General features: G+C 44.6%; 1 protein-coding gene across 1 annotated transcript in view; it reads left to right on the top strand.

The window, feature by feature from the left end:
- LOC138493127 (intestinal-type alkaline phosphatase-like) overlaps positions 1 to 18,685 on the top strand; it is a 233,907-nt gene that overhangs the window by 98,428 nt on the left and 116,794 nt on the right. The window contains exons 3-4 of the mRNA XM_069620328.1: positions 8,641 to 8,756; positions 16,023 to 16,197. Coding sequence (XP_069476429.1) covers positions 8,641 to 8,756; positions 16,023 to 16,197 — 291 coding nt within the window. The remainder of the gene's footprint in view (positions 1 to 8,640; positions 8,757 to 16,022; positions 16,198 to 18,685) is intronic.

Raw genomic sequence — 18,685 nt, 5'->3', positions numbered from 1 at the left:
CCCTCCACTCTCTCATCCATCTCGTCTTTCCCCACCCACTCTCTCCACTCTCTCATCCATCTCGCTCTTTCCTCGCCCCTCTCTCCACTCTCTTCACTCTCACTCCACTCTCTCTCCACTCTCTCATCCATCTCGCTCTTTCCTCGCCCACCCTCTCCACTCTCTCATCCATCTCGATCTTTCCTTGTCACCTCTGTCCACTCTCTCATCCATCTCGCTCTTTCCCCTCCCACTCTCTCCACTCTCTTATCCATCTCCCTCTTTCCTCGCCCCTCTCTCCACTCTCTTCACTCTCACTCCACTCTCTCTCCACTTTCTTATCCATCTCGCTCTTTCCTCGCCCCTCTCTCCACTCTCTTCACTCTCTCCACTCTCTCCACTCTCTTCACTCTCATCTACCTCGTGCTTTCCTCGCCCCCTTTCTCCACTCTCTTTTCAATCTCTCCACTCTCTCTCCCTTCACTCTCTCATCCACCTTGCTCTTTCCTTGTCCCCTCTCTCTACTCTCTCTCCACTCTCTCATCTTTCTTGCTCTCTCCACTCATCAATCTCGCGCTTTCCTCGCCCCCTCTCTCCAGTCTCTCATCCATCTCGCTCTTTCCTTGCCCCCTCTGTCCACTCTCTCCCTCCACTCTCTCATCCATCTCGTCTTTCCCCGCCCACTCTCTCCACTCTCTCATCCATCTCGCTCTTTCCCCTCCCACTCTCTCCACTCTCTTATCCATCTCCCTCTTTCCTCGCCCCTCTCTCCACTCTCTTCACTCTCACTCCACTCTCTCTCCACTTTCTTATCCATCTCGCTCTTTCCTCGCCCCTCTCTCCACTCTCTCACGTCATCACTCTCTCCACACTATCACCCCTCACCCTCTCTCCACTCTCATCTATATAGTGCTTTCCTCGCCCCCTCTCTCCACTCTCTTCACTCTCTCCACTCTCTCCACTCTCTTCACTCTCATCTATCTCGTGTTTTCCTCGCCCCCCTCTCCACCCTCTCTCCACCCTCTCTTTACTCTCTCAACTCTCTCTTCACTCTCTCAGCTCTCTCTTCACTTTCTCTCCACTCTTTCTCCTCTCTCTCTCTCTCTCTCTGCACTCTCTCATCTATCTCTCTCTTTCCTTGCCCCCTCTCTCCACCCTCTTCACTCCCTCTCCACTCTCTCATCCATCTCTTTCCTTGCCCCTTCTCTGCACTCTCTCTTCATTCTCTCTCTCCACTCTCTCTCTCCACTCTCTCTCCACTCTCTCATCCATCTTGCTCTTTCCTCGCCCCATCTCTCCACTCTCTCTCCACTCTCTCATCCATCTCGCTCTTTCCTCGCCCCCTCTCTCAGCTCTCTCTTCACTCTCTCTCCACTCTCTCATCAATCTTGCTCTTTCACTCTCCCTTCACTCTCTTCACTCTCTTTCTCCACTCTCTCCCCACTTCCTCTCCCCTCTCTCTCCCCTCTCTCATCTATATCGCGCTTTCCTTGCCCCTCTCTCCCCTCTCTCATCTATATTGCTCTTTCCTCGCCCCTCTCTCCACTCTTTCAATGTCACTCTTTCCCTGCCCCCTCTCCACTCTCTCTTCACTCTCTTTTCCACTCACTCTCCCCACTCTCTCTTTGCTCTCTCTTCACTCTCTCTCTCATCTATCTCGCTCTTTTTTGCGCCTCCTCTCTCCTCTAGCTCACATTTTCCTTGACCCCCTCTTCATTTTCTCTCTCTCTCATGTATCTTGCCGTTTTCTCACCCCTCTAACTCCCCTCTTTTCACCCTCTTGCTCTTTACTCACCCCTCCCACTCTCCCTCTTTCTCGTTCACTATCTTTTGCTCTTTTCTTCTTTATTTCTCTCACTTTTGTCTCACTTTTTATTTTTTATTACTTGTTTTTGGTTTATTTAAACCTTTACAAAAACATTTCATCAGAGAAAAAATGCAAATTTACAAACATTAAAAGGGCATTGAATATAAACTAAACATAATCATAACCGACACATAAGTAAAAACCCTTAGACATACAAAGTCATTTGACAAAGCATCAGGAATTTTTCTAAGATAGATAGCAACCGATCTCAACCTAAGTCAGTGATCTTATCACTCCTGATAGCACAAGCTTTACATAGCAGTGAATATTAGCTATACGAGGCATATTGATTTAACATAAAATGAGAGCAACAAGAGCAAATCCCAGCTTTACATAGCTCTTCATTAGACAATATAAATAATTACTTAAGCTGTCACCAAAGTTAAAAAAAACATAAATATAAAAAGCAACTTCAATCACTTCATAGATTTGTCAGGATAGGTCACAGAAGTTTTTCAGAAAAGCAGTAACCCGTATCCTTAATGCAGAGTTACCATGTCTCATTTGATGCCACAATAATTCTCTATTCACACAATATAAATGCTCAACAAATTGACCAAAATATAGAATGCGTTGATAAAGCAAAACCGGGCAAATAAGTAGAATATGCCGCAGAGTTTCCTCAATTCCCTCATTTTTACAGAATCTGCACCAGCCCCATGTGCCAGTCATCAGATTCCAACTTTTAAGAATAGAATTTGTCCTCAAAACATTTAACCTGAATCTCATAAATACATTGCGTAAGTTTCAACAGGGATGTTTATCCAGGTATATTCAATAGCCGGGGAAAATTTCCAAAATTAACATATCTGGTTAAGGATTTTAGACTGCATTACTGTTCTTATAGTCTGTTGCCAATCATCAGTTTTCAGAATCATTTTTACTTTCAGAGGATTAGACAAAAGCATTTCAATAGATACACCTGAATTGGTAAGAAACTCCTCTATATTAACCTTCAATTTATATTGGAAAATATTAGCATGATCCATTCCCACTACTGCATATAAGACCTCTGATGAATTTGTTAGACATTTTCTCCATAACCATATTTTTTTCCACAAAATATTAGATTTCAAAGATTGGAGGCCTAGCTCGTATCTTATAATCTCAATCGGTACACATTTTAGTATAAAGTACAAGATTCCTTTCCATATTAGACTTTCTAATGATTTTAGGAAGTCAGTATATTCCAGCTCATGAAACTCCATACCATACAATAGCCTGGGAATTCCTTTCATGATATAGAAGGGTGCCAGTGTGTATTTGCAATAGTTATTCCCCAGTTTATGCATTTGTCGTAGGGCCATTTCTGCCTTTATCAATTGTTTTTTTGTTACCGTTAGTGAACCAGATCCTATAAAGTAGTACCCCAAATATTTGAATGCATTCTGACATTTAATGTGTTTGCCCTCACAGTGCCATGTGTATCCAAGCCGATTGTTTTTGAGTTTACCCAGGCATACAATGGTTGTTTTCGATGCGTTTATTTTTAAATGTAGTTCTGTCACAAATATCACAAATGCATTTATCATTCTTTGTGAGCCGACTTTAGTACAATCCAGCAACAAGAAATCATCGGCATATGCCAGCCATTCAAGAGATTTATTCCCGAGTTTGGACGCAACCAACCCTTTGTTCCTTAATCCTTTGTCGGCCCTACAGACATATACATTGAACAAGGTAGGCGCTAACATGCAGCCTTATCGGAGCCCATTGGGGATATTGAACTCTGATGAAAGTCGCCCTTCTGAATTTAGCCTGACTTTTATCTTAGTCTCAGAGTAAAGTTCGATAATTATCTCCAATAGGTGTTTAGGCATGTTCAGATCTCTCAATAAGCACCATAGTGTTGGACGGTCAACTAAATCAAAAGCTTTACCAAGGTCCATAGACGCAACAAAGATAGGGATCCCATCTTTCGTTAGCACCTTTGATTGAAGACTTTTCAGTATTAACCCCCCACAATCAGTGGCCATGTTTTTTTTAAGCCAATTTGTTTGGGATCAAGTATATTATTACATATGATCCATTCTTGCATTTCTTCCAACACAATTGAAGCAAAAATCTTTGATTCAGGATCCAAAATAGCTATTGGTCTATAGCTTTCCGGAGAGAATCTAGAACCCTTTTTATAGACTGGAAGTACAAGAGCTATTCTCCATGACTTGGGTATAGTTTTGGAGAGTAATATGTCACTATATAGTATGTGTAAGATTTTAGCCCACAGTTCAATATTGGTTTTTAGGATCTGATTAGATAGATTATTAGGTCCATGTACTGCAGAATGTTTTGATTTTCCAATTATGCGAGATATACTTGAAATGGAGATATTCAAATACCATTCCCCAGCTTTACTGTTATCACCCATAAAGTTAGCCGTATTGCAGCTATACATTTTAGTAAAGTGTTCATGCCACCTTCTTTCACTAATTTGAGTGAATATCAGTTCTTTTTGAGAAAATTCCATATTATTGATAATTTGCCAAAAATTGGATATACCATTACCTCTTATAGCATTCAGCATTTTTTCACCATCCAATTGAGCTCGTGTTCCCTTATCGCTTGCTAACCAATTTTTTGTAGTGCTGTTTGATTTTTTTGATCTGAGTAAATGTATAGCCAGCCGTATAACCTTTTTTCAAAATTGAGCGAACGTCTCTCTTGATTAATAGCTTCTGATTATGAACCTCTATATCAAAGCAATGTTCATGCCTACACCTACTTATACCAGTAGAATTGTTGCCCTCTACATATTTAAGTATAATATCATTGACATGTTTTGAAAAAGTATTCGTAGAGAGGTTGAGTATGTGTTTTTCCATAGTCATTTCCTCGAAATCCCGTACCAGAACTGATGTAAATCTCCTTGTTTTAGCAAAAGTCCATCTCATTGTATTGCATCTAGTATTCACCAGCAAGCCCTCAGTGTTACAGTATGTTTCTTCTTTTAAACATATGTTAATTAGGTCAATATGTAGCAAGTTATTATCACTAGTAGGCATCTTAATCACAGTAAGATTTGAAGTATACTTATCTAAGCCAGCAGACACAAACATGTCATCCAAAACAGAGCTGCTTCCGCTAGCATTCCATGTATGACAGTTGTTATCAATCTTTACCAGTCCCATCATTTCTATAAAATGTAACCACATAGCTCCCTGTGATTTAGAGTTACCTGCCCCAGCCTCAGCCTTGTTGTTATTTGAATTAACATCAGACATTAGAGCATCTGCCTCAATCAGATCAATATTGCAATCAGCATTCAAAACACCTGCTATAATTACTAGCCCATTCACATTTGCTGCACGCCATGCATCAATTTTCTTAGTCAAGTTGTTCATTTCTTTTACTAACAGCTTATCTGTGTATTTCAATGGGTTCCAATAAACATTTATAATACAAAGATGCATATTTTTGTCACTAGTTTTAATTTCATAGGTCACAGACAATAGCGAGTTCAGGCTTGACTATTCACTGATTTCTACCGCCTGAAGGGTCTGTTTACACGCTATTAGGAGTCCCCCCCATTGGTCAACCTTTAGCACCCTTTGTAGCAGATAATTGTGTTATTTCATAACCCTCCCATAATAATCCGCAGGTTGCCCAAGTTTCCTGCAGTAATATCAGGTCATAAAATTGTAACGCATCCGTCACTTCAATATTTTGAGTCAAGTACAGATGCCCTCTCGAATTCCAGCTTGCCAATGCAATTTTACCAACCTTGCTAGAGGGGTTTTCCCAAATCCCTCAGGGAGTTAATAGATTCCCTTAGGGAGAGTGCAAGCCATCTCCATTCTTGCTTGTCAACATTGTCAATTGTTAAGTTGTTTTATTCCGCAATCGAGCCCCCAAACGTCTACCTTCACAGACATTCGTGGATGGACCCTTCTCATTACTCGCTTGCACAGGCGGCCCATATTGAAAGAGGTCAAAGCCTCTACTCTGTAGTGATTCAACCTCCTTTAGCAACAAACGTCTTACCAAAGGCGCCGGAATCACCAGCCACACGTAATCAAGCCTCTGTTTATGAATGAAGTCCACCAAGACAAGGTCTGCAGATGACATTAATGCCAATTCAGGGATAGTAGAAAATAGTGAGAGAATATATGGCCGGTTTACGGATATTTGATTACCATCCACAAACACTGTTTTCAATATAAGGCGAGGTAAATCGATCAGTGCAGGTTTTCTCAGATCGTATTCATTATTGACCTTTCCTGAACATTCCTGTGTTTTTTGAGCTATCCTATTAAAGCCTATAGCATCATGCTGGTTCCTATAGGGAATTTGCCACTCATTATCTTCGAGGGATAGTTTGACCTCTAGAATTTTCTTAACAATAGTAGCTATTTCATCTTCCTTAGTGAAAGTATTGGTAGTTGAATTTGTAGTAGTTTTGTCAGACATAGGCAACTCCTTTTCAGTTGAAATAGGAGGTTCAGTCACAGAGGAAACCATTGAAAAGCATCCAGCAGAGGACGGGGCAGTGTCTGTCGTAGCATCTTTTTTATGCCATTCTCTATGTCCCAACCCAGTATTAACCGTGCTCACAACAGGTCTATTACCGATACTCAAATCATGATCAGGAGGTAATAATACACTAGGAGTCTTATCTTTTATATTATTTATCATATCAGTATGTTCAGTTGAATCTTTAGCAACATTTACAAACACAGGAGTTGGGTTAAGAGAACTCAAAGTTTCCATTGAATTTGTCATAAATATTTCAAAAATGTCAACTAACTCAGTTTTTAGGGTTGATGGTTGAGAGGCAATATCATAAGACTCTCTCTTCTGTTTCATCACATCTGAAATCGAGTCACCAGCCTCACAATATTCATCTGCGGAAGACTGTGTCATCGGCCTAGATTGCTTAGAAGCTTTCTGCTTTGCTCCCCCCTCTATGATTGAAGGTTGCACATCAAAGCACCCCATGTCATCTCTAGCCTCCAAAATAGAGTTTTTAAATGTTGAATCTCTTAAAAATTTACGAGAGGATTTGGCCATATTATTTCCTCTATTGAATTTGATTCGTCGTGATCTTTTTTTTTTCTTGTTTGTTGTTTAGAATATTTGTTGTTTTAGGCACAATTTCCAATTCTCCTTCAATTGTAGGGACTTTAGGGTTTGCAACATTTTCTGAGGTAGCCTTAGATACAACTTCATCCGTATCATTATCCTTCTTAGTAGATTGTGAATCTAGTATTGTAATTGTTTCCTCAGTGTACTGGGGTTTAACTACAGGTTTAATAGCTATCGGCTCAAGATTCATTGATATCATTTTAACCTCCAAGAGTGTTTTTAGAGCAGTGAGTGGATTTTGCAACAAGTCATTCACTCTCAAGGGAATCTGTTCTACGGAAGTATTCATTTTAACCAGTACTTCCTTCTGTCATCTTAGTTCGTAAAGTATTAGTCTGTTAAAGATCCCCATCGTAGTACAAATGTCATTATTTTTCGTAGCATCCCCACCCTCATTAGAAGGTATGTCAAGATTAGTCGATAAGCCCATAAGTTCGAAGTCTGCAGTTTGAAAAACACTGGGGTATCACATAATGAGTCATTTAAATTGTGAATATTATTCAACTTTGCAACTGCTTCCCCCCACTGTTGTTTTAGTGCATCTTTCTCCAAGTGAATGGAGTATTCTTTCGCATAAAGTGATTGAGAGGCATCAATGGGCTCAGTATGTTTAGTATTAATGTCAACATTGATCTTAAGCTCGTTAGAACAGACCTGCGCACACTGTAGGAGCTCTTCCTCCTCAATGCAAGGAGGTGGTAGAGGTAGTGCTACTGCGTGCGCCAAACGAGCCCTGCGCGTGGTAACTGCTGTAAAGAAGTCCGCGTCAGGGTCCTTCCTCATAATTGGTAGTTTTATACCTTTGCCATGATTAATAATGCAGCTTGTCGATTGTCTAAACAGATTAACCTGTAGTAAGTAGCTCAATTAAATCAAGATAGAATTCAGAGTTAAATGCCACTTACTTACAGATAACGAACATCACATGAAAGCGCTCATAAATTCGTTTCAGATCTAAAAAAGGTAGCACAGATAGTATCGACACCTCGCACCCCACACCCAAACAGTCAAACAGTCAAACAGTCAAACAGTCAAACAGCCAGCCACCTGGTCCACTTGGGGCTGCGCGCGGGTGCGCAGGCACCGGACCTGCTGTAGGATGCTGGGAAGTGGGGGCGGGGCTAGAGGCTGAACCAATTCACTGCAGGAGAAGCGAGAGAAAACTGATCGAGCCAACAGTTCCAAGAGTCTACGCACAAGTAAAGCAGCGTTTCCACTTAAAAGTGCTCGCAACGGCTTCTTCTTGCCGATGGCTCGTTCACACAGGACAACAAACTGACAGCCCCTACAGCCAAACAGCCAGCCACCTGGTCCACTTGTGTGTCTGCCTTAATGCCTGCCTCTTTCACTCCTTGGCTTTCACTTGCACTCTTCTCACGTCCACAGTGTCTTTCTCTCTCTGCCTTTTTATGTAAGTATGTATCTATTTGTTTTTTTTTTAGCGTGTAGACGCTCACCCATAGGCATCTCGGCGCTACAGTAGTTGCAAGTAAGTGGAGGAAGGATTGGCCTGCGATGTACGTTGATCTGCCTCTCTTTCTCTCGCGCTTTTTTTTGTCATACTTTGGGAAGTGTGGTTAGGTGAATTTCACACATCTGCCCGGACACATCTCCCCACTTTACTTATAGACAGCGTGATGGCATTTGGTAGACGTGAGTTCTATTGAATCCAGAGTTGCATTTCTGAGAACCGGTCCTGTTTCTTCTTCCAGGCATGGGGGTCCCGACAGTCACCGCCACTCGCATCCTGAACGGGCAGCTCCAGGACAAGCTGGGGGAGGGGCTGCCGCTCACCATGGACACCTTCCCCTACGTGGCGCTCTCCAAGGTGGGTTCCCTTTTCTGCATTTAGGGGCTGGGAGGGCATTGGGTGAAGTGGAGTCATGGATGCGCTTTGCAATGGTCTGACTTTGTAAACCCTTTGTGAGCGTGTTTAGGAGTACAGTTAAAAACAAGCATTGGCAATGCTAACAGTTTGGGCTTTTGTGTAGGCATGGGAAAGACACTTGCCGGGCACTGCGGTAGTGGGATTAACTGGCCTTTCATGGTAGCAGCTGCAAAATGGTGCGAGTCCCTGGGCATCTAATAGCACTGCTTAGCAAATGCCAAATACTTATACACAAGCTAAAACGGTTGCCTTTGCTAATATTTGCTTTTAACAGGACTTCAGTGAAGGACTGGAAGAGTGCTTATAAATCAAGTGTCGAAGGCAGACATGTTAAGGCATTTTTATTACTCTAGTAGCATGTTTAGAACTCCAATTAAGCCATTAAATGTGAGAAGACTGCTTTGAGAAAACACTGGCAGGCACTTGAGTGCAACGCTTGATGGTAAGGCTTTGTTAAAGTGAGCGCAAAGAGTTCCCATGACGGGGTGTTTTGGGGGCAAGGGGCAGCAACTGGGTGGGAATGACCATAGGGATTAGCATGGCCATGGGCAGTCAATGGGTGGCGTGAAAGCATCATGAAGCAAGACACAGACATCAGATTCAAAGTTCCAACATAATTGCTTCATTAAATCAAATGTCAGGATGGATGAAGACCCAACTTGCCCGATGCTAGGGTGTGATTTCCCTACTTGAAAGAAACTAAGCACAGTCTGAATCAGTAATTTCAATTTAAAAGTCTGTGTCCAAAACCTAAACTTGCCCTCACAACTGAAGCTAAACAATGTCTAGGGATGTCAGCAACAACAGAAATAGTGACCGAAATAAACTTCTGATCTTCTTGCAGCTTCGGCCTTACTTTTCAGCTCCCCTTCCCCAAGTTCAAGTAAGTGCATTATCTTTCCCCAGCTCAGGACAGTTTTACACATCCTCGGGGTTCACTTCCCCAAATTTAAGACAGTCAGTTTGCACTTATTCCTGATCTTTCGATGTTCGAAACAACTCCAAGCCAACTTTACACTCCTTCTAGATTTGGTTAACAGTTCAATCAGATTACTTGATTGATTGGTTATTTATTATGCGCCCATACACAAGTGTTCCAAGGTGCAAAAAAGCTAGAGAGGGGGTACAAAAGAAAGACAAGATAGCGCTCTTACTAGGCCTTGTGTCATTGAGATCGTGCAAGTGCACAACAAGAAGTGCAGGAGAGAGAGTACAGGGGGAAGTGCACCCAGAGCAGCAGGGCCCTGAGTAAAGTGCAAAGAAGGCTGGGACTACAGGGGGCAATCCCAGCCTGGTAGTGCAAGCTTAGCCAGGTGGCAGTGCAAGCTGGGCCATGTGGCAAGTGCAGGAGGACTGGTCGGGGGGGGTAGAGGGGAGGCGGCTAATGTCCTGTAAGACTCAGAGGATACCGAGCAACAAGTCAGCAGACAGAGCAGGATCAAGGGAAGGTTATCAGGAGAGCGGGAGCGAGAAAGGAGAGGAGAAAAGGGAGGGCTTGAGGAGCTTCCAAAACTTAAGGAGATCTGTCTCAAGATGGAAAGAGGCATGGAGGCTAATCCAGAGGGAGGCGCCTGCAGAGGAAAGCGATCTACCACCCAGTCTCTGCTTGGAGAAGCGATTCACCCACAGAGAGTTAGAAGTAGACAAGCACATGGGTCTAGGAGGAAGGTACTTAGGAAGAGAGAGTTGAAGGTAGTGAGGGCCACGGCCCCAAAAAGGTTTGTGGAGGATGCAGAGGCTCTTAAACTTGATCCTTGCAGCCACCGGGAGCCAGTGGAGGGATTTCATGGCTGGAGAGATGCAGTCCCTGGGCTTGAGGCCAAGGATAAGTCTCGCAGTCCTGTTCTAGAAGAGTTGAAGAGGACGAAGAATAGAGATAGGCAGATTGGGAAAGAGACTGTTGCAGTAAACCAGCTTACAGAGAATCAGGGCTCTGGAGACAGTGAGCTTCTGGGGGACAGTGAGAAAAGGGAGAATACCTCTAAGGAGGACAGCTGGAAATGGGCCTTCTTGATCAAGTCCATGATGTGTGGAGAGAAGGAGAGAGTGGAATCTAAGATCACCCCAAGGTTATTTGCCTCATGAGGGTGAGGGCAGAGGGCCCAAGGAGGGTGGCCAGAGTGAGAGAGGAAAAGCAGGAGCAAGGGTCACAATGAGAAGGATCTCAGTCTTACTGGCGTTAAGGCAAAGATCGTTAGAGGCGCACCATGCCTGAATAGCGGATAGTCAGTCACTTAAGCAATGTCTTCGGCTTTCACAGTTGAGGGTCCCCTGGTCTAGGCACAGTTGTCAAACCACACGGTCCACCCATCACAGGTCGCGCAACCAGGAACCCTAGGCTTGCTTCCCCACACAGGTTCTTCTGTATCTGCCCTGTGTGAATGCTCACGCTCTCTTGGCTTCTCCTTATTAGCCTCTTGGCTTTGTGTGAAAGTTCACAATCACTTGGCTTCTCTTTGTCACATATCCTTTGCCAGTCTTTGGCCTTGCCACACTGTATTCATACATATAGTTCACTTTGTGGTGGTTCTGTTCCTTCACCACCTTGCTGTCATGCTCCCTCCCAATCTTCCATACTTGCGTTCTTGTTTCGTACTTAGCTTTCAATCAGGCGATATCTGAATTTCACATTTATTTGTTATCAGATCGTAGTTTTGCCAAAACATTCCCATTCAGTTTGATATTCAATATTGGTAATTGTTTATTTTGCCGCTTGCATATTACATTGTCCTTAATTTGCTTCCAACCTGTGGCTTCGGGTTTATTTCATCATGCACATGTTGTTTCATTCATTCGGCATTCGCCTTGCTTCCCCACAGCCCCCAGAAGCACCCAGGCTCGAGTGACTCTCTTTCACTCACCGGTCCCATGCGGTCCTTCCGGGTAGCTGTCCTTTCGCTTGTTGGCTCTGCCTGCTGGTTTACCTTCACCCGCGAGCCCCGCTGGCTTCGGTTTCTTTCCCATTCTTGCCGGCAGCTATGCTTCCTCTCCGCGGATACAGTCGATCATTTTGCTTCCTTTTCCTTGCAAGCAACTCCAGCTGCGTATCACCCACCATGGAGGCTCCCACACCTGTGGGCTTCTCATGGCCCGCCTGGCCCTGGGCTCCACAGTTCTCTGCGGTCGTCTGGCTTTCCTTCAGGACCCACCACGGCTGCCTCCTCATACATAGTATCTCCTGCTGGCCCCTCTCCTCTTATACACCTGCAACCACTTGACAAGTTGCAGGTGTGAGTTCCCAATTGTAATGCCAGGTTGCACTTGGAGGAGAACCTGGGATATGCCTGACCTTTACAACACTCTGCAGGCTTCTTCCTTGTCTCAGTACTAGAGTGGTGAAATGACTTACTAGTGTTCACTACTCTTAATCGCCTCTTCCTCGTCCCAGTACTATAGTGGGTTGAATGAGGGGAGATGTCTTGCAATATCCCATAAAGGCTGGGGGAGGGTTAGCTTGGTTCTCATAAGGGAAAAGAGGATACCATGTCATGCCTGTGGATACCTTCTTCCCAATCCCTAAGGACCCTCCACCCAGGTGATCCTCCCTCGCTTCTCCACCCCCAGGTTCAGGATCCAAAAGCGATGGCCTTTCCCTGACCACCTGAGAAGGGGATCCAAGGGGAGTAGGCATCAGTATACCCTCAGCTTTCTCACAGTGGGAAAATAACAAAACAACACCTGCAAGCTTTGTGTCCCTCCTTATGTGCCATTTCTCCCTATCTGTTCTCCAATGCAATAATTCTGGCTTATATGTGGTGTAAGTGTCAACTAATAGCCAAAACTAATAAACACAATTGCAAAAGATGTGAGACAGTGTAGTGTGGTACCAGGATCATAGGGAGTACGGAGAAAATGACTAGACAGTGTGAGGGGGACACACATTTCAACCCACACACTACACATAACAAAATGTCAGCGGCAGGATTGGGACACGTTTTCTTTTCTTGTAAATACAGAAACAGGATGAAAAGCTGGAAAAAAAATATGTGGCTAAAAAGCAAATTGGGGAGGATTTTCCGGCAGATTTCAATTAACAAAGGGCATTATTTTGAACAAATCAATTTATTTTTGCAAATAATCTCTTTATTGTGTTAAATGATTCAGTTTTTACTTAAAGCTTTATTCAGATAATAACCATAAAAGCATAACATCATGAACACACTATACATTAAACAATTCTACAAACTTAAAACCAAAATAAATGTATAAAAATGCAGAAAATTCATATCACATTAATGGACCTAATTCATACGTCTCGTGCATTCCTACCAAGCTGAATCTAAAAAATGAGCCAGATATTAAATCCCATCCAGATCCATAGATCTTTTCAAGAAAGAAAAGGTGCCTGTAGCGCATAAAATCTTGATCCTAACAACATAAGGTATAACAAACCTTTTCCTATACTTAATATATAAAGGACAGAAAAATAAAAAAATCAACAATCGTTTATGCTGAAAATGTACATGAAGTGCAAGTATTTGGGCATGTCAGCTGCCACGTAGCCCCAATACTTGCAAGTGGTAGAATGTCAAACCAAAATCTTAAGTAAAGGGCATACATTTCAGTACATGTGATCCTTCCCAAATATGCCTCGCATCCTCATGCGAGGCACAAATAATGGAAGGATCGTGACCCTGAAGAAGAACCAGAAAAGAAATGTGACCGAAACCATTCATTTAAACCTGCCTTCATTTTATTACTATCCTCTAGAGCAGTGGCCTTCAAACCTTTTCGGGCTGGCCCCCCCTGAGCAAAATGTGGGCAGGCCGCCCCCCCCAAATGCCAAATGGACAGTATGTACAAATGGCTATGAACTATTGCACGCCATCACCACACATTACTCCCAGTATAGTACCTGGACTCCCCCTCCTGCTCCCATCACAGTCGCTGGGCTCCCTTATCCCACTCCTACCCAGTCCCTGGGCTCTCCCGACCCCATCACAGACCCTGGGCTCTCCCCACCCAGCTCCCACCACTATCCCCTGGCTCCCGCCCATCCTGCTCCCACCACAGTCCCTGGGCTTCCCCCACCCCGTTCCCAACACAGTCTAAGGGCCAGTGGAAGCTGGTGAATTTTTTAAGTGGAGGGGCATGAATATTTCCTACAAAAATGCCATAGCGATCAAGCGCAGTGAGGGAGCCCGAACCAATCAATGGGGGTTTGTGGGGTTTTCCGCCCGTGAATTTGTTTTAAATAATGGGTTAAAATGTTGCATTTTAGAGCATACTTAAAAAAAATTGGGTAAAAAGCCAACAGTTTCCAATTGGCGCTAGGTGGCCAATGGGGAAAGCATGGAATTTTTGACTGGACGTCTATGATAGATATCCATAAGAAAAATACCATCCCTGTCGCCTGGGCTCCACAGCGTCTCAGAAGGAGACCTGATTTTGGCAGGTGGTTAGGGGCATTGTGCAACAAAGGCATTTTTAAAATGCCTTTGTTGTACAACCCTCCTTCCCCCCTCTATCCATCACTCGCCAAAATCAGTTCAACGGACCAAAACAAACACACACGGACACATTCACAGAGCAATCAATCTATCATTCATACCAGCACCCATCACTATACACTCACTCATAACACACGCATACATGCATACACGCATCCATACAGATATTTAAATAAAAAATAAATAAACATAAATGTGCCTTCTACAGGGGCCTGCGTGTGGGTGCTGAAATGCCCTGCTCCAGGCTGCTCTGTCCATATGTGCGAGGTGGCGCGGGAACTCCCCCTCGCACATAGACATGCAGTGCCTTAGCCAGCATTTCCAATGCACTAGGAAAGGCTGGCAAAGCAAAACGCCCCCAGCCTTGCATGGCTCTGTGAGCATGTATGCCTGGGGAACTGAACTGTCAAAGGGAAACAGTGTTTCCTTTTGACAGTTCACCCAGCCCAGGAGCACTCCCCATGCTGGAAAATGCAGCCGAGGGAGTACTCAGTGTTTCACTGGGCTGACTCCTCGGCTCCTCCATAAAGAGTGAGGGGGCCACTGGGCCTTCGCCCATTATGGATGAGCCACCAGACTCAGACTGGCCTATAGGGCAATAGGGCGATGCCCGTAGCAAAAATGCTAGTTTAGGCCACGTTTTTGGCTTGTGTGGGCCAGTTTGATGAGCTACTTCACTATGCAGTTTATAGTTTTGACCATTGTTGCTGAATAAATATTAATTAAATTGCACAATGTGCATTACCTTTTAACAAAAAACACCCCCCTTGGGTACTATTCAAACAGTCTGTGACTAAAGGAATGAATATCGTTTTCCAACTGCGGGCCACTTTTTCATTGGTGCCCGCAAGACAGTTTTATGGTCCAGTTCGAGCATGTGAGCCGCCCCTGCCCATTTCCTCCAATTTAAAAAAAAAAAAATCTTTTTTTTTTTACATTTCATGCTGGGCTCTCGCACCCCCCCGGGATGTGGCTGCACCCCCCCAGGCCCTGGGATGTGGCCGTGCCCCACAGTTTGAAGACCTCTGCAGAGATAAACTAAAATTCTCATTCCAAAAATATAAAAGTTTAACATCAGATTAAAGCGATTTAATGAATGCAAGCCCCTCCCACCAACTTCACTCTCTCATTCTCACTCTTACACTACCATTCCCTCCTAACAAACGTACCTCTCTCCTATAGTTTTCCCAAGTAGGAGTTCTCTAATCAGGTTTGTCCAACTCCAGGCCTTGAGAGCCAGAATCCTGACGGGTTTTAAGGATATCCCTCATTAATATTCATGAGGAAAAATGTGCATACGTTTCGAATCATTTTATGCAAATTGATCTCATGAATATTATTGAGTGTTATTCTGAAAACCCAGTATGGATCCAGGCCTCAAGGCCTGCAGAAGGCCAACCGGATATAAAAGCTATTTAATACATCTTGGCTCTGCGTCCTTTTCCTCGGGTCCTGCTTCCTTCCCTTTCTACCCACCTCTTTCCAATTCTTGCCCCATATTGCTTGGAAATTGTCTCTGAGGAGTGCTAAGACTTATATAATCAGCCTAACACACATAGAACAATTCATAGTGCACTAGAAGGACAGCAAAATATGGAGTTCCTTGAGTCAGAACAGGCTTCACGACTGCTCTCGAAAACTTTGAGTCCAACGAAAATGGAAAGAAAAAACAAGCACCAAAACCAAGAAACCACATACATGTATCACTTTTGCGCCACTGCAGTCCTAAAAAAATATTTCCTGTTTTTTTCAACAGACCTATAACGTAGACCGTCGAGTCCCGGACAGTGCTGGCACAGCTACGGCCTACCTGTGTGGTGTGAAGGGAAACTACGGCACAGTTGGACTGACTGCGGCGGCACTGCGTTACCAGTGCAACACCACAAAAGGGAACGAGGTCATATCCGTTCTCGAGAGGGCGAAGAAAGCAGGTATCCTTACTTATCTTTCTTGGTTGGGTGCTTGCTGTTCTCTACTGGAGTAGCTCACATAGTTCTCCCCTTTTCTTATGCATTGTGTGTCTCTTTTCTAGAGTTCTAAACTAATGCTTGATTCTTCATTTTTGATAACACCCCATTTCATTGGCGGAATCATGTGGGGGGCAGGGTGGGTGGCCACCACCCTAAATCCCCCTGGTGGCCAGTACCCCGAGCATCCCGCTGGTGCCCTATTATCCTCCCCTCACCCGCTGGCACTGAATGCTTCCTCAGCTTCTGCCACATTTGGCCACATTCAGTGGAACTGTGTCCTTGATATTGTTGTGATGCAAATTGAGTGTATGAGAAGGCTTGTCAAGGGCAAGGCCTTGAACATCATAAACTCTTGGTGCATTCAGACTAAGCAGAATGAAACCAATGAAATTGTGTGTAAGACGCGAAGGACAGGTACTACAGGTCAATGGAGCCAATTGTCAGGGGAGTAGGCTCAGGTCTGGGAAATTATTGCCCACTGCAAGTTAAGAAGGACTACCCTTAGAGACCAAGCTGAGGTCTTGTATATCAATACAAACCAGTCTAAGCGGAGGCTGACTGGAGTCTTCTAGACCCACGAAGGCACGTGCAGATGGAGAAGGTCTAAAGCTTTGAGTGAAACGGAATTCAACGGAGGGGGGGGGAGACCTGCAAAAATCCACTGTATCCAGTTTAACAGGGAAAGAGATGGTATGGAACATTTCATCGATTTTTGGGGGAGAATGTATGAGACTTAGTCTGTGATACCTGTTCTAAGCTTGCGGAAGGGCCTCTGAGGCCTTAATGGAATCCTTGCAAAGGAGGACATGACCAGAGTAGTCAAAGGTCAATCAGAGAGGTGGGGGCAGCATGGATGCGTGGACGAACAATGAGCCTCAAACACCTCTCAGTTATCTTATTGCAGGAGAACCAATGGTTGTATTATACCAGTAGAATTAAGTGTCAAAGTTCAGACACCACTGGAATCTCACTCTAGAGAAGAAGGCCTGGTTGTGAGATGCCAACAGAGTCCTTTGTTAGGAGAGAAAAACTGGGTCTGGCACAACAAATCTCACAGGAGGTGGTATAGGAAGGTCATCCGTTCTACAGAGATATAATATGGCTTCCCCATCCACTGTAAGGGGGACGGACATGACCGTTAGCGACCCTCCAGCCCAAGCCCAAGCCTAGGTAGGCCTGAGCATAGCAAGGACCTCAGAGAAGGCTGTCGGCTGTTACCAGGCATGTCCGCATCCCAGGAATTCTTTTCCTTGGGAGGTTGGCGTAGCTTGTGCATCTCCCGAGGAAAAACAAAAAAAAGGGAAAACATGATGTCCGCCACCATAGGGAAAAGGGACTAAGTCCCTTTCCCATTTCAATGGTGGCAGCCGGGAGATGGGAGGAGCGCCGGGACCGGAGCACAAAGCTCTGGTCCAGCATGTAAGTGGGGAGGGATGGAGTGAGGGAGCGGGTGGGGAAGAGGTTTGATTGTTTTGGGGGGTGTGGGGAGGCAACAGGGAGAAACTCCCTGTTGCCTCCTTACAATCCCCCCAAAGAAAGATGGCACCACCTAACAAAGGGCCTCAGGTGGCTGGAAACATTGGGCAGAAAATGTGTATACTCGCCCGCTGTTCTAGCCACCTGATTGGTTAGCGCCCTTTCCTGGGTGCCAATGTAAAAGATAATGTACAGACTCCTGCTGAGGGAATGCATTGCTGTTTTTAAAACAAGAGTTTAGTTAATAATCAAGGGTAAGATAGCTGTAGCTGAATAATGGGGCTAGTGTTTGAGAACAGTGTGCAGTGGATAGAATGGAGGTCAGATCTATAGAAAACAGACCTTGAGGCTCATTATGAGTTTGCTGGCCCGGAAATAAGGTGCCGGTAACATCATGTACTGGCACCTATCTGGACCGGCAAACTCCAAGTCTGCTGTTAGAGGCTGTGATCTACCGGCAGGCCCCAAACGGCAGACAATTGCCACAATCACTGGCACCGGTATTACCGGTGCTGGTGATTTCGGCATCCTCATCCCAAGGACTCCATGGGAATGGGGATTTACTGGTGTGTCTCCGCCATCCATAATACTGGGATATCGGGCGGCTGAGACTTGCAATGAGCCCCCTTGTCTGGGGATGAATGAACGCCAACGCTGGAGGACAGAAGGGTTCTGCGAGAAGAAGGGGCCGGTGATAGCCAACAGACTGTGTCTAGAGAAAGAAAGGAGGCCAGATTTACAGACTGTGTCTAGAGAAAGAAAGGAGGCCAGATTTACAGACTGTGTCTAGAGAAAGAAAGGAGGCCAAATTTAGAGAACAAGTAGAATTTCCAGGAATGAATGGAGGCCCGGGCTAGAAAACAGAGTGCCTGGTGAAGAACAGAAGCCACTGCGTGAGAAAATAGAGTGGATCTGTGGAAGAAATGACAACAGTGGCAGATAGCATGGCCTGTATCCGCGGGTGAGGGGGGAT

This window comes from Ambystoma mexicanum, chromosome 10 (assembly GCF_040938575.1).
Source record: "Ambystoma mexicanum isolate Mex_15411 chromosome 10, UKY_AmexF1_1, whole genome shotgun sequence".
Lineage (NCBI taxonomy): Eukaryota > Metazoa > Chordata > Amphibia > Caudata > Ambystomatidae > Ambystoma > Ambystoma mexicanum.
Note: the sequence above shows the minus strand (reverse complement) of the source record. Positions and strands in the feature narration are given on the sequence as shown.